The sequence below is a fragment of the Amblyomma americanum genome, chromosome 11 (assembly GCF_052857255.1).
Source record: "Amblyomma americanum isolate KBUSLIRL-KWMA chromosome 11, ASM5285725v1, whole genome shotgun sequence".
Lineage (NCBI taxonomy): Eukaryota > Metazoa > Arthropoda > Arachnida > Ixodida > Ixodidae > Amblyomma > Amblyomma americanum.
This window is the reverse complement of record NC_135507.1, coordinates 49,109,034-49,124,318: the sequence shown is the minus strand read 5'-3', so window position 1 is coordinate 49,124,318 and position 15,285 is coordinate 49,109,034. Positions and strand designations below refer to the sequence as shown.

The 15,285-nt window shown below is 44.2% G+C and overlaps 1 protein-coding gene across 2 annotated transcripts in view; it reads right to left on the bottom strand.

Annotated features, from left to right (window-relative positions):
• Orc1 (origin recognition complex subunit 1) overlaps nucleotides 1–15,285 on the bottom strand; it is a 29,041-nt gene continuing 13,756 nt past the window's right edge. For both annotated transcript variants that reach the window (XM_077643755.1, XM_077643756.1), the window contains exons 10-17: nucleotides 14,039–14,202; nucleotides 12,618–12,719; nucleotides 10,255–10,426; nucleotides 6,651–6,908; nucleotides 4,866–4,985; nucleotides 4,241–4,419; nucleotides 2,528–2,652; nucleotides 1–1,674 (exon numbers count right to left, since the gene is read on the bottom strand). In XM_077643755.1, the coding sequence (XP_077499881.1) occupies nucleotides 1,517–1,674; nucleotides 2,528–2,652; nucleotides 4,241–4,419; nucleotides 4,866–4,985; nucleotides 6,651–6,908; nucleotides 10,255–10,426; nucleotides 12,618–12,719; nucleotides 14,039–14,202 (1,278 nt within the window). In that variant the 3' untranslated portion in view covers nucleotides 1–1,516. The remainder of the gene's footprint in view (nucleotides 1,675–2,527; nucleotides 2,653–4,240; nucleotides 4,420–4,865; nucleotides 4,986–6,650; nucleotides 6,909–10,254; nucleotides 10,427–12,617; nucleotides 12,720–14,038; nucleotides 14,203–15,285) is intronic.

The window sequence follows — 15,285 nt, the reverse complement described above, 5'->3', positions numbered from 1 at the left end:
TAACCGCACATAAAACGTGACAGTTTAATGAGACCATCGTTTCTCTAGTTAGTTGTAGCATCACAGAGATTTCGACAAACCGTGACATCAGCTTGGATTGCAGCAAAAGTGGCAGTGTACGCGTTCAACAAGAACAATAGTGAAAATGTGTGCGATATATATCTTGCAAGTCAACAAGTACCATCTATGAGAAGGTTCCTGCGGAAAAGACAAAAATAAATTTCTTTCCCTGGCATACAAAACTGCAGATGACTGGCATAATGGTTAATATGACACTAAACGTTTCAGTTAAGGCTCATATGAGGTGCTATAAAAATGAGCGAAGCAGTATGCACAGTGCATGGGATTGCAATGTCTTTTTTACACACACTATCAAACAGTACAAACTCCTCATCTTATCAAAACATCAATAACGCAACATCTGGGCTGACAGGATGCCACTGCAATGGAAATGCCGAGCCCGTCTATAAATATTTACACTCCGAGTAAAAGCTGGCCAAAAAATGCACATAAAATCCTCGCACCAAATAGGTGGTGTCAAATGTGGAAAAAGGCATCGAAAGAATTTGTAAAAACAATTTAAAAACTTTGCTTTGTCATGATAAAAAAAGGATGTATCAAAGCTCATGGAATTAAGCACGTCAGTGCTCAAGTGTCAACAAACAGCAACATGTAAACAACTGTAGGAAAGGGAACATGTGCAAACGTTACACACGAGCAATAAATGACCTTCGGCAATAACTTTTCCACCGGCAGTTAAACGATCTTTAGGAAGACTCTTTGAATCAGCATAGCAGCTTAAAAAGTAGAAAGATATCATAAAGTGTAGATAAAGAGCAAGTTCTAGTTGTAAAAGTTGAATCTAAAGAACTGGGCTATGCATCAGTGGAAGCTTCATAGAATGACTTGAGGCAAGTTTTAAGACAGTCAAAAGAGAGAAATAGCCAAAAAAAAAGGAAGTCGTTACATTAGACTTAGTTGTCATAATTAGAACTTGAAGTTCTAAACTGCCACCTTAAAAATGCCTCCACAGAATGAAACGACTAGGACAAATTTAGTGTAGAAAAACACTTGACCCCGCTATTCAAATACATACAACATGCCAGTATACTGATGTGAGAAAAAGCTGGCGTGAGGAATAGAAAAAAAAAAAAAACATTTGTACATACTAACTCCGCAGCTTGCAATAGTCTTATTTGGTTAAGTTTACCAAAAATGAAGCTTCGAGCCTTGAATCAAAAGCCAACTCAATCTATCGTAACATCTCCATAATTACCATAATTAGGGCATAACGCATAATGTAGCAACATGACTCGTGCTATGAAGTGGAATTTCTCCGACATAGAAAACTTGGTTTTTTATGCTGATTTTAGTGGAACAAAAGCTACGGCTTTCCTACGAAAAACTGTTCTATTTTAGAGATTCTGCGAGCCCTAAACTAGGGAAGTTACTTGGCGACAGCTATAGATTAAACTATTAAACACTCTTTGAAAAACTAAGCAAAGCATGCTGCCATCTAGGAGCCCTTGAGTGCATAGTTGACATCATCAACGCTGACGTTGAGCTGGATCTTGTGGAAGAGGTCGTTTGTGCTGAGTTCGGAGAGGAGCAGGCGACAGCCTGAAAGTCGTGCACTGATGCTTGACACCTCGGAGAATGTTGGTGGCTTGAACCCTGCATTTGAGAGAGACAAGAGACTACTCGTTTAGCACTCCTCTTTACTGCATTTTGACACCAGAGAAAAGGTAACATAAAAAGCAGCAGCAGCAAATAATTGGTGTACACTATGATTGTTGGGGCACAGTGAGGAATTGAGTAACACTAGCAGCAGTGAGGTGATTTTGCAGTTCTCACAATGCGAAAAGAGCTCTGCTGCCAAGCAATATCTGTTCTAGCGCGCGCGTGTGCGCATACACACGCACACAAAGTAAAAACAGGATTAGCAATATACAGATGATGACGCAAACAGTCATCCATTAGAGCTGGTCCACACCGGTCAACAAATGCTCTGCCTGTTTCTAATTGTCCTCATTAACAAAAAAAACAACAACTAATAACTCAACTAAATTGACTTCCACATGGCTTTGCAGCAACATAATGAAGTGCGGACACACTGAAGCTGGAAGAATATTGTTGTTAAGATTAAAATAGTGACACAAAGTCACACAAACTCTTTCAATATCAGTCAAAGCAAAAAGAAAGAGCCGTCATACAAAATTTTCCGTTCTTTACTAAGTAGAGAAAGATTAGCTCGATTGCTTCCTATGCCTCAAGCAACCCAAATAGTACAAGTTGTCACAAATGAAGAATGTCGGGCTTTCAACATAAATAAAAAACCCAAGGACATGGAGAATGCCAAGGCCACCAAGGGTATTGAGCCTTTAAAAAGACCTCAAGAGCATCGAGCGAGGTCATCAAGAATGGCCATTATGTCAGTGGGTTCAGCCATACACGGTGGCAGTTCCAATCTTTGCTGCAGTGCTAATGTACAAGTGATTGTTTGATGACTTCAGCAAAAGAGACTTGCCCTCGAGCCTGCAGATGGTGATGTGCTGGTTGTAGACCTTGGAGAATGTTGTCTCTTCAACGCCAGTCCGGTGAAACTCCGCAACCACTGCCCTCATGAAGATCTGTTCTTGCTGTGACAGACACCTGAGCAAAAAGGATTGAGGTGGCCCATAGTGAGAAGGGATTCAATACGAAAACACTGGGCCCACAGTCACCGTGGAGATGAGAAGGAAAGCGCTGATCAACACCATCATCATTTTCCAAGGCAAATTTAGATTTACAGCGTCGCAGCTTAATTGAGCCTGCAGACTGTTTTGTCCTCGAAAGACTCCAATAGGATTGACGAAGCTCTTCAGAGAAGCATTACTAATTTCTTGGCTGAGTGACAAGGGCCAAAAAGATGTGTGCACACATTAAAGCCTTACTGCACTGACTATTGCCTTTGCAGAAACTTGCGCATTTCAAAAGCAATTATCAATCTCAAAAAGCAAAATTTTATTATTTATCATCATTGTGCAGGTAGCTCTTGCACTATGTTCATAGTTCAAGACAACATGGTAAATAACATTTTCTTTAAATGATGAAACTGAGTAATGTATCATCTAAAAGAAAGATTGGAAGGTACTGTTTCGCAGTAGCACATCATTTTTTGATAGCCTTAACCAGTGGTAATATTTGTACCACTCATGCAACAAACACACCACTATAACGAATGAGGATGAGAAGCTGTTGATGATGCCAATGCAACTCTGCATTGATAGCATCTAAGTTGAACGTGCAGCTTGTGCCATTAAGATGTGTCATCATCTACGTCTACAGCCAGAGCACAACAGCCAGAGCTACAGCACAATACTTACATCGCTCACAACAAAATCGTATGACAGCTGTCATAAGCTGCGAGTACTCATTATGGAGCTGCGCTAAAACATCACGACTAACTTAAAGGCTTGAAATTAAATTGAACAAGGCACACTGTGCTTTAGAAAGGAAAATGATAAGGATAACCATAAGAGGCAGAAAGTGGAATGCAGATTAGAGAACAAACAATGTTCAGGCTTCTCAGCACAGCACAACACTGGGTGGGGTCTGGTGAGATGTCACTCGAAGAGCATTGTCTGATGCTGTCAAGCAATGCTGCGCAGGATTTACGTTTCATGGCGCTTGCATCTGCAAGCATTCCTGAGTTAGAAATGCACTATACCCGTAGGTGACTTCATTATGCGGCCACCCCATCCGACACTACATACATTGTGTGAAGAAGCTTGAACACTGTTGTGACTTTAATCAGAAATTAACGTGACCATTTCAAATGATAGCGCAAAAAAATCTTGGCACTTGCAAGGACATTCATACATTCTAACCATTGAAGTTCACTGAATTCTAAAATCTGTTCTGTCCCCCCCCCCCCCCCCCCCCCCCACACACACACAACACACATACACATAGCATAGAAAGATAAACATATGTACTTGGCTGTTAGAGGTAAAATGTGAGGTTGAGAAACGCTTCAGTTATGTAGAAATTTATTTTAAATCGACGTTTCAGACACAGCCTATGTCCTTTCTCAAGACTTGAGAAAGGACATTTCTCTATTCGAAACGACAACTCAAAATAAATCTCTACCATCTCGCACACACACATATCATATATATATATAGGGTATACACCTATCATGAAGAGAGAGAGCATGGCTAGAGAAAAATATGAAACCAGGCATTGTGCAGAAGCTTACCGCATGGCAAGGATCTTTGGTGAAGAAAACATTTCTTGGATGGCACGGTCCACGTGTGCCATGCCAACAACATGCTTCGATAACTTCTTAGGGCTGTCCTGCACAGACAGCTCTGCGATCTCGGCGGCACGCCGGCAGACATCCAATGCACGTCGCGCATCTCCGGACACCGCTGCCACCTGTGTTTTGAGCAGTGAAACGAAGGCTACTGTTACTATCAATCATTTTAAGTTTTGAGCTGCTAAAAAGTGAACAAATGAAGCATGTTTATAATCACCAAAACTGATTAGTATTTCAATCTTGGTACTTCACTACATGCAGAAAATAGACATAAAATATTTGCTCACATTCCATTATTTTAGCCTGCATTTTCTCTCTGTGACCAATCTAAAGTTTTACCAAAACTCATCCAAATCCAGTATCTGTCAATAATACTCTGAAACGTGCCAATACTTTTCCTACTGGCTCTGTCCGCAATGCAAAACTATCATTATAGCAGAACTCTGCTGATAACCACTGATGAACCGTGCGTGACCTAAACACGTACTACAGTGCAGCATATAGAAAAGGGAGCAAATACTACATATTGAACCCAGCAGTAGGACTGAAATGGTGACCTCATTACCTTCCTTGCAACCAGCTGCACGGCGTCGGGGTCAAAGGCCTCCAGGCCCTGCATGCGGGAGAGCACAATCTCCTGCAGCTGCTTGTGGTTGTAGGGGTGAAAGGTCATCCTTGTCAGACCCTGACACATTACAGAAAAAAAAGGAGATAAACAACAACAAATTAAATGAGGGGTGCCACACAATGACAGAAAGAGACAGACCACGAGGGTCCTGTGAAGAAGCACAGACAGACATTATTAAATGCCATCTGGCATCAGCTGCAAAGTACTCACCTAATGACAAATGCGCTCTAGTCAATGGTAACTTCCAAGAAATGCTTTGAAGCTCAGCTCATCTTTGCCAAGTGATTCTCAAATGACAGACAGCCGACTTAATTTGACCTTTTAAGAGGTTCATCACGTCCTTGAAGCCCTTGCTTTTTTACTGAACCCCTTATCTTCTCTTGCATGAACAGCAATGACAGGATTCCATAAGTGCATTTTAGTCGGTGTTCAAATTGTCTTTTACTTCCTCAAGGACTTCTTAATTCAAGTCCAACAGTGCGCTCTTCCAACACTGTGCCACAAAGCACAGATGTCGAAGCAAAACGTGCAGTCACAATATTTCTTGATACTAGAGACTTAGTGCGCATCCAAGGGAAAGGCCCAACAAGGTTGCAACCACTCATATATACAGTAAAAGCTCGTTAATTCGAATTCCACGGGGCCGCCAGGCCAGTTCGAATTAACCGAAATTCGAACTAACGAAAGTGAGCAGAAATGGACGCGTTTGATGCCCGGAGGGCACGAAGAACATTTATTTATCAAAACAATCTGTTATCATCTTCTGCTTCTTCTCTCTGAGGGCTACCGTAGTCTCTCGGTCTTCTAGCGCGCGAATGCGACGCAGGGTCTTCTTCCCCCTCTTCAAAGCTGAAGAAAAGGCGCGCGACATTCAGCGCTCCCATAACTTCTGCCGCGGACGGACGCACGGGCTCTTGCTCCTCGTCATCGTCCTCGTCTTCTGCCTCTTCTGGGACAGATTGCTCCCCAACAATTTCAGCGACAATGTCCTCATGTCCTGGCGAAATCTTCGGCTTCGTAGGCATCCTCGATGGCCTTCCTATTTCGGACGTAGGCCGACAACGTGCTTGGTGGAATCCCGTGCTTTTTCGCGATTTCCACTTTGCTGGCCTTCCGTTCGTCCACCTCGCGTAAAATCGCCACTTTCTCCTTCACCGTCTCGGCGCAGTATTTCTCACGCGAACACATCTCGCGGACACAAGCTCACAGCAAGCGGCGCGCAAAACAAGGGCTAAAACACTAAAACGTCGTTCCTCGAAGCAGTCGCGGCAGGAAAGACTGGTTAGTACTTGTTCCAGCACCCTAGCGGCGCCCCGATGGTTGTGCCATCTATCGTTCTGCCGTGAAAGCTTCCAACGATGGTTTTCAACAGCGGCGCGCAGTTCGAATTATGGGTGGTGGCGACAATTTTTGAGTGAATTAACGAGCTGTTACGCGCATAGACTTCTATGCACTGCGGACCGGACCACGATGACTATTTCGAATTATCCAAAATTTCGAATTAACGAGTTGTGAATTAACGAGCTTTCACTGTATCTGCTCCGTCATCATTGTTAAGCCGCTACCCTCATCTCCTGCGGCTCTCCATCACCACATTCATGTCCCAGAACCACTTCTCTCAGTGAAACAAGTCAACCTTTTGCTGCATTCATCAAGTACTTCACAGAGCAGGTTGCTTCCGCAGCAGTGAAAACAAACACAAACCCAAAGCTGGATACCTACCAGCCGACTTGCGACGCGATTGGACATGAGCCGCTCGGGCAAGTCCATGGTGTTGGCGATGGTCAGCACGATGAGCTTGGAGTTGGGCTTGGTGGGCCACTCGAACAGGTTGTACAGGACCTGTTGCTTGCGCGTCCACAGCAGGTCAAGTTCGTCCACAAGGAGAACAACTGGCTCGCGTCGGGGACCTGGTCGCTCAAAACGGCGCGCCAACAGCTCTGCTGCCTGTTCTGCGGTAGCATTCTCCCCGGTCAGCGCCTAATGAGATGGAAGCAAGCACAGTGGATATGCATGTACCACCATGCACCATTTGCAGATAGTGCAGCACGAACACAATGCGATTGTTATGTTGGCTGCTCTGATCTTAGTTTTGTGATCTCTATGACGTCTCTACTATCATCATCATCATCATCAGCCTTACTACACCCACTGCAGGGCAAAGGCCTCTCCCATGTCTCTCCAATTAACCCTATCCTTTGCCAGCTGCATCCACCCTTTGGCTGCAAACTTCTTAATCTCCCACCCACCTAACCTTACCTAATCCGCCCACCTAACCTTCTGCCGCCCCCTGCTACGCTTACCTTCTCTTGGAATCCACTCCGTTACCCTCAAGGACCAGCGGTTATCTTGCCTTCGCATTACATGCCCTGCCCAAGCCCATTTCTTTCTCTTGGTTTCGACTAGGATGTCATTAACCCGTGTTTGTTCCCTCACCCACTCTGCCCGCTTCCGATCTCTTAACGTTACACCTATCATTTTTCTTTCCATGGCTCGCTGCGTTGTCCTTAACTTAAGCTGAACTCTTTTCGTTAGCCTCCACGTTTCTGCCCCGTAGGTGAGTACCGGTAAGATTATGCTGTTGTACACTTTCCTCTTGAGGGAAATTGGTAAACTGCCACTCATGATCTGCGAGAATTTGCCGTATGCGCTCCACCCCATTCTTATCCTTCTAGTTACCTCCCTCTCATGATCCGGATCAGCTGTCACGACCTGCCCTAAGTAGACGTATTCCGTCACAATTTCTAGGCTCTCGCTGCCAATTGTGAACTGTTGTTCCCTTGCTAGGCTGTTGAACATTACCTTGGTTTTCTGTATGTAAATTTTTAGACCCATCGAGGCTCTACTATAGTCGGACCCAACTCAAGAACAAAGCGGAAAATTCCACTCAAAGGAGCCCCTCCAGCCAATTGCGTCGATTGATTCTTTTCCTTGACCAATCCCCTTGGACCTGCTAGCGTGAAATTGCAGGGGTGGCAGATGAATGGGAAATAGTCACAGCTTAATCGGATTAAACGCGGCGTCAAGAAAAATTGTCGACACCATTCACCAGAGGGTCTCCATTGAGGGGAATCTGCTGATTCTTGAATTGTATCCGACTAGAGCATTAAATGAGGAAATATTAGCTCTAAAAATGATGTTTTAGTAATTTAAATGGCACAATAGCAGCTTAGTCGACGAGTGTCACCGATTGGTCTGTGTTTCGTCTCCTTGAAATGGGGTCAAAGGCACATTTTCCCAAGCATTTTGCCCCAGAGAAACCGAGCGCCAGGCATAGAAAAATTTTGTGCTCACTGAAAACCTGGCTGGTACTGGGAACCTTGTCCAGCACTTTCTGCATACAATGTGGTTGTTCAAACCACTAGGCCACTGCTGTGGTCAAAGCTCCGGCTATCGGTGAAGTGTAGTTTACTGTATTTGCCCGTATATAAGGTGACCACGAATGTAACGTGAGAGGGGAGTTTGAGACCTCAAGAAAATGAAAAAAAAAAAGGAAATTAAATTACAACACAATCTCCGCTTGTCCAAGCCGAACACAGCAGAAGGCTTAAGGGGGGACATTAGTCTTAGACCTATTTTCCTTATTTTTAGTACAATCCTAATAAAACTGTATCACGTTGCTGAGTTTTTTATACTGATTTCAAATATGAAATTGCTTTTTTAGTTATTTCATTAGTTCCTGAGAAGATTAATTTTAATTAATCATTTATTAGTACTTCGGTACAAAAATATGGCTCAATAAAAAAAATTTTAACCCATGGCTACATAGTATGGTGAGTAAAGAGTGCAATAATCAGAGCAGTTTTTCCATTTTGCCCTCATTAGTAACTTTACAGCACTTAGAATAGCAGCATTCAAAGTGTGAATATCGTGCATAGATGAACTTTGCAAAATTACAAATTCTTGAAGCGTGACTGAACAATTGTGCTTCGATTATTGCATACAGTGTGCCTTCAGCTTCAGCTTAGCAAACAATATGTCATGTCTATCTGTCATAGATGTGGAGATATTGACGTACTAAGACGGCCAGGTGTCCAAAATTTTAATGGTGTTAAATCGCCTGCTCCTGCACAAATTGAGCCGACACAGTGACCTAAATTTAATATTATGGTCAAAATACAAATTTCCTGGAGGAGAAAACTGGTAGAGTTGAACAATAATAGCTATAGGCTCCACAAATGTCATTTCTAAAAAATTGATTTTTAGGTCATTTTTTGGTCCCAAAGACCAGTGTCCCCCCTTAAAAAAAAGAGAGGCAATACTAAGGAATTCTCGACATCACTGGGCACAACGAAGCCTCTAATGCATTAATGAACACTGTCTCCCATGCAATAGGGCTCACCGTCAATGCCGTGCCATCACTGCTTTGTATATCATGCTGCCCAGCCCCGTTCATCCTTCTCTCCATTCCCTACTCCACTCAACTCTTTCAATGCCATCTCTTTTTCAACGGCTCACGCCGCAATCTTTTTATGTTTATAGCCACTTTCTCCTTTGCCCATGCACTTCGCGCGGCCTCAAGGCAGTCGAAAAGTTGGCTTCTCCTACAAGCTCACCAGCCTGGTGCCGAACCCGCTGTAGCTATCTAGAAGAGCAGCGAGAAAAAAAAAACAAACAAACTCGTTAAGTTTTTTCCCCGGTTTCGAGTACAACGCAAGATGCGTTCTGATACCGATGAATAAAACTTGTGCTATATTCATGTAAATGACTACAATTCTCCATGAACTGTAGCCATGTGCGTAACAAAAGTGCTCGGCATCACTGCAGTTTGCTTGTGAGAACAGCCAGTGGCAACATACCTGCATTTCGCTTCTTGACCGTTTCTAGCTCATAAAACCTCAATTCTCCACAAAGGTAGCCTCTTTGTCGTGAGAGCAAGATGATCTGTCTGCAAGATGATCTGAGAGCATCTGCTTAGCCATTGCAAGGTCTGCAAGCATGACGATAAAGATTGCACTCCACTTTTCAGCAGCACTAAGATTATCGGACGTCCGAGGGAAAAGAAAGACCGTGAGGTTATCGAAGCCTTGGAAATCGCCAGATTAGGGCCTGACCAATGTGTTAGCGAGGCTTCCATACACCTGTACCGCAGGGAGTTGGAGTTTCTTGGTTTGGCGTGATGATTATGGCTTTTGTCTTTGCTGTTGGTGCGCATGCGCTTTGTTGTCGAAGGAAGAAGGCGTTGGTGCAATAAACCAGTTGTCAGTCTGCGCTTGTCTCGTGGGGTTCTTCTACCTTGTCCCGTCCTTTTTGCGCAGTTATTCATATTTTCCATAATGTCGTACCAACTAGCCCCTCACCGCACTCTTCTAGTCTTCAGGCTCACCCTGAGGATGTGGCTGTAGCACTGTGCAGGACTGGTCAGCTTCATGCCGTTGACCTCGACGAACTTGAAGGGCTGCGTGTATCCACCTTCGACTGACTCCTCCAGTCCGCGGAGGACGTCGTGAACTGTAGCCGTCTTGCCAGTGCCCGGGACACCCGATATATACATGCACCTGCAAAGAGGCAACAAGGATCGGATTACTGATCAGTCCTTGGCCATGATGGTGGCTGCAATGGGCTTGTGAGAAAAGTGCCGCTTTTTATTCAAAGCAGACAATAGTTTGCTTTGGATAAATTTGAAGCAAGTGTTTACGATTACTTTTTGGTGCATTAAAAAAAAATGTTCAATGGCATATCGAAGCACTTTCAAAACCGTTTACTTTTCCGGCATGCTAGGCTGTTACAAATAAAAAGAAAAGCATGCACCACAAAAACAGCTTTAAAATTTTAAAACTTAGTGAAAAAGGCTTCTACAGAAAGCAACATCTATCTGCTTTCCAACATGTAATTAATATTACCGTATAAACGCATGTAAGGGTAGCACTTTTTTTCCCAGATTTGAGGGCCAATTTTTGGGGTGCGGCCCATACACGTGGTTCACGAAATTTTTTATTTTTTTTTTTAAGTAGAAACACACCAATCAGGAAGTCAGTGGCATTTATTCTACGTTCAACTGCCACTCGCGGTGTATTCCGACTCCGAGGTGGTGCTGTGCTCTGGTACACGCTCATCCCACAAGAACTCGCACAGTATTTCCGCTGTCAACACGTCGCCCTTGTTCCGCGCTTCCATCACTTAGCAGAGCAGCTCTTCTTCCACTTCGGGAAACTTGCACGGCTTGCCTCGGAGAGCGCGCTTTTTGCAGCTGGTGTTCCCCAATGCATCCTTTTGGTCGCACCATCGTGGGATGCCTCGGCCACGTCGAATTTCCTGCCCGCCGTGCGCTTGCAGTGTCCGACAGCAAACTCCGAGCCGTGTAGCAATTAAGGTGCTTGCCCGTCGTGCTAAAACTACTAAAACTGCAACGCTCGGCGACAGCATGCGAAAGCCACAACTACGATGAACCGCAACTCTCGTGCCTTTGACAGCCACAAAAAGCTGCCGCTGGTGATAATGCCGCCAATATGGATAAAGGGAGCTCGTGGCGGAGGAAAAAGTTCACGATGATGATTATGAGCCGCGGTCTCTGGTGCCATCCATGGACGGCGCCTGGAAGCTCCTGTGCACATGCGTTGCCTCCGCGATCAAGTGCGCAGTTGCTGGCAGCCGGAGCTAATCGCATTTCGAAGACTATTCCGGTGTGGGTCATGTGGAAAGTTTGGGTGTCGCCCTTACACTGATATTATTTTTTGTTAATATTTACTTTTGGAAAACAGGGTGCGGCCCTTACACGTGTTTATATGGTAAATAAGAATGCCATGCAATTATTGAACCTGGAACCACTAAAAGCAAGTGTTCCAGAAACGGAATTTGCGTCAGACAAATACTTGAAGATTTCGAATGGTGAAGATCCAGATTGAATCAAATATTGCATATTGCACTGCTCACTTGGAAATTGTCAGATGTTCTCAAAGGCTACTAAGGTGCACTCTGTTCCGAGTTTTTTTGCCAAGGAATAGGAATATGGAACATGTTAGGAATTCTCATTTTATTTGCAGAGCAGGGCAAAGGGTGTTGAAAAATATTCCTTACAAACTATCCCACTGTACAGAAGAAACCCTCTATAGTGAAATTGCTTGGACCGGTAAAAACCTTTATTATGCCAGTGTCTGTTCTATGTCACTTGTGGATGATGGCATGGCTCTGAGGATGCTGTTTGGTAATTTGGCTACTTACTAAACACAAAGTCAAAGCAGATAGGGTTGGTTTGGAAAAGAAACACTTAGAAATACCTTCCATCTTCCTCTGATCATATCATTATGTGCTAATGATTTATTTTCAGTTATCCCATTTTATGTTACCACGTTTTTGATTTCATCTTAATTATGGAAGTACCACATCTGCACAACTATAACAATGAAAAGAATATAATTTGAGGGGGGAGTCCGAGTCCATATGGAAATGAAAGCTTTGCGCCAACATGGCGTCGACAACGCCTCAATCTCGTTTGATAATCAACAGTTAAGAAATGTGTCACAGAGTCGAGTGATGAACCCCCTCCCCACACACACACACACACACACACCACTAAGCTTTTCTGTTCTAGTTATAACAGATGACATTGTAAAAAATAAAAAGACAAAAAAATTCAGTAGATAGACAAATTGGACAGAAAGCAAAACAAACTATTTCTTCTCAATGTTTCTCAACATATTTTAAAGAAAAAGAAGAAAGAGATGAGGAGAGAAGAGAGCAGTGACTCACCCTCCCGTGCCATCCTGCAGCTTTCCCTCCACAAAGGAGTAGATGTCAGCAAACTCTTGCTCTCGGCAAGGTAGGCAAGTCGGCACAGCTGAGACGTGCAACCTGTGCGCGGGTTCATTTAATGAGAGAGAGAGAGAGAAAGATAAAATCAGCAACAGTGACGGGCAGGACATAAGAGTGCAGAAATTTTGGTTTCTCTAGGCCTCAACTCCTGTCGTCACCTGCCCAGCATCGACTAAAGGACACTCTTTGCAAAAAGAAAGGTATGCCAACACTTTATTTCACTGCCGTGCACAGGAATAGAAATAAGGAAGCAGAGCATGCTACAGCAGAATCTCGGTGATACGAATTTCACGATGATATGAATTCATGAAATTCACTGGCCAGTGTGCATTGTGTATGATGTGCGGAATTTCGAACGTTCCAAACTCTCTCCCTCGCCTCTATGGATGATACGAACGCACAAGCCGTGAATGCACCCTCAAGCACTAAGCGCTGCCCGCACATCGCCAAAGTCGCGATCGCTAATCAGCATGCACCGCGTGCAGCGAGTGGCGATGCGTGGCCCGCACATCGCTAATCGCATGGTACGCACCGCAAGTAGCGAGCTGTGGCCGCACAGAAATTAATAAATCCCGTCAGCCGTAAACAGACCCGTGCGAATGCACTTTTCATGCTTCTGCATACGAATTTTGCTTGTTTGGATGATACAAAATTTCGGATGGTACGAATTTTATTGCGACCCCGTCAGACTTGCATCACCGAGACTCTACTGCATTCTGTTCTGAGTGCCATAATGCTTGTCTCAGCCGAAGTCATGTAACACTGAGTGCATGAGGATCGGCACGAGCTATCCCTACTGGCCTGTACATGACTTACCCACCCCCGAATTTCCATTAGGCAATGCATAAATAAGGGCAAGAAAGCCATAGCATGTTTGATTTACTTCTGTCCACAACTGTTCAATAAGTTGGGGTAGGATATGAGTGGTATGGCAGAAAGTGACCACAAAGGCATTTCTCAAGAGTGCTTATCTATTGAAGATCTATTGGAAGCTAAAGCCGTATAATAGAGTCGTGAGCAGTTGTGCAGCATGCAAGTGCAGGCAGGAAAAGATGCTCCCACACTTTGTTTTCACCCTGCCCTGACAGCAAGAGCTCTGACTGTAGTAGCAAAGAAGAGACAGTAATAGCTATGCTTCTATAATGCTATGCTATGCATACAATTGTGCACATAATGTCTAATAGCACTTCGGTTCTACAAGTCGTCGTTGGGTGTGCGCTCAAGACTTGGTCTCTCAGAACTGTGCGAAAAGCGTGTATTAGTGCTTACAACAACGGGAGAAGTCGTTTTATAGCGAAACGAGCCAGATTTAAGCCCTTCGGTTTTACGAGCCGTCGTAGACTTCATACGAGCCTCACCGTGACTTGGCTATGTCGAGTGGGGTCTGCGGTCCCTCCACTGCATGACTTCTCTTTGGCACAGATGGTGTCAGACTCAGCGTGGACCGGCGTGGTGTTCTGGGTGTGCCGGTGGCTGACGACTTCTTTGCAGATGTGCGTGGAGTTCGGGCAGAGGAAGGCTTCTGAACAAGGTTTCAAAAAAAAAAAAAAAAAGGAAGGGCATTGCAAAACTTGGCCAGGGACATTTGTGGCAATGCATATAGTGCAAAATGAGCATGCATTCTATACTCAGTAAGCAGATAACGGACACTGACAGCAGACACATGTGAATAGACTGGAGACTGGACAGATGCCAACAGCCCTTCCGGACATGGTATCACCATATGTGCACATAGTAGTAGCTCGTTTGGTGTTGGTTTTGATTGCTGCTGGGATATAATGCAGTCATGAATGGCTGGAACCTACATTGGAACCCTTTGTACGTAGGAAATGGACGCAGGAAATCATTTGTAAGATGAAAATGACTGTGTTTTATGGCAGCTCTGCTATGGCTCCAGTGAGTACGTGTTTTTGTTAGCTCGTTTCACAAGCATGAGCACATTAAAAGCTTGAAATGCGATTTGTTTGAGTAACGATTCCTTCTGACAAGAACGAGTTAAAGGATAAGTTCAAATATGGATAAGTTAGAAAACCAACTCCCAATTCACCAAATTTAGGAGGTGCTTATATGGTTGCCAAAAAGAAAAAAAGACACAAAAAGAGAGGCCAACGATGCTTTAACATTGCATAAAGCAGAATCGGTAAGACTCTGCATCAATGCAACCAATCAACTAAGTAAACAAGACTGATACTGGTTTTTTGTAGAATTTTGCAGCTGAAAAAGAAATTACATGCCAGCCCTGTCATTCTGATGCTCATCTGTAGCAACTCTGCAGTTGGGATGCACTAATATAAATACTAACCCAAGAACTAGTAGCCAATAGCACGCCGCTTGACTAATCAAAGTCCAGATATAGAAGCAATGCGATATGACATTTATGTATATGAGGGTTTTAATGCCCCAAAGCGACTCAAGCTATCAGAGATGCTGTAGTGAAGGGCCCTGAAAAACTTCAACCACCTGGAGTTCTTTAACGTGCACTGACATCGCACAGTACAGGGACCACTAGAATTTTGCCTCTATCGAAAATTCAATCGCCGCGGCTGGAATTGAACCTACGTCTTTCGGGTCAGTAGCCGACCACTAAGCCACCGTGGCGGCTGGT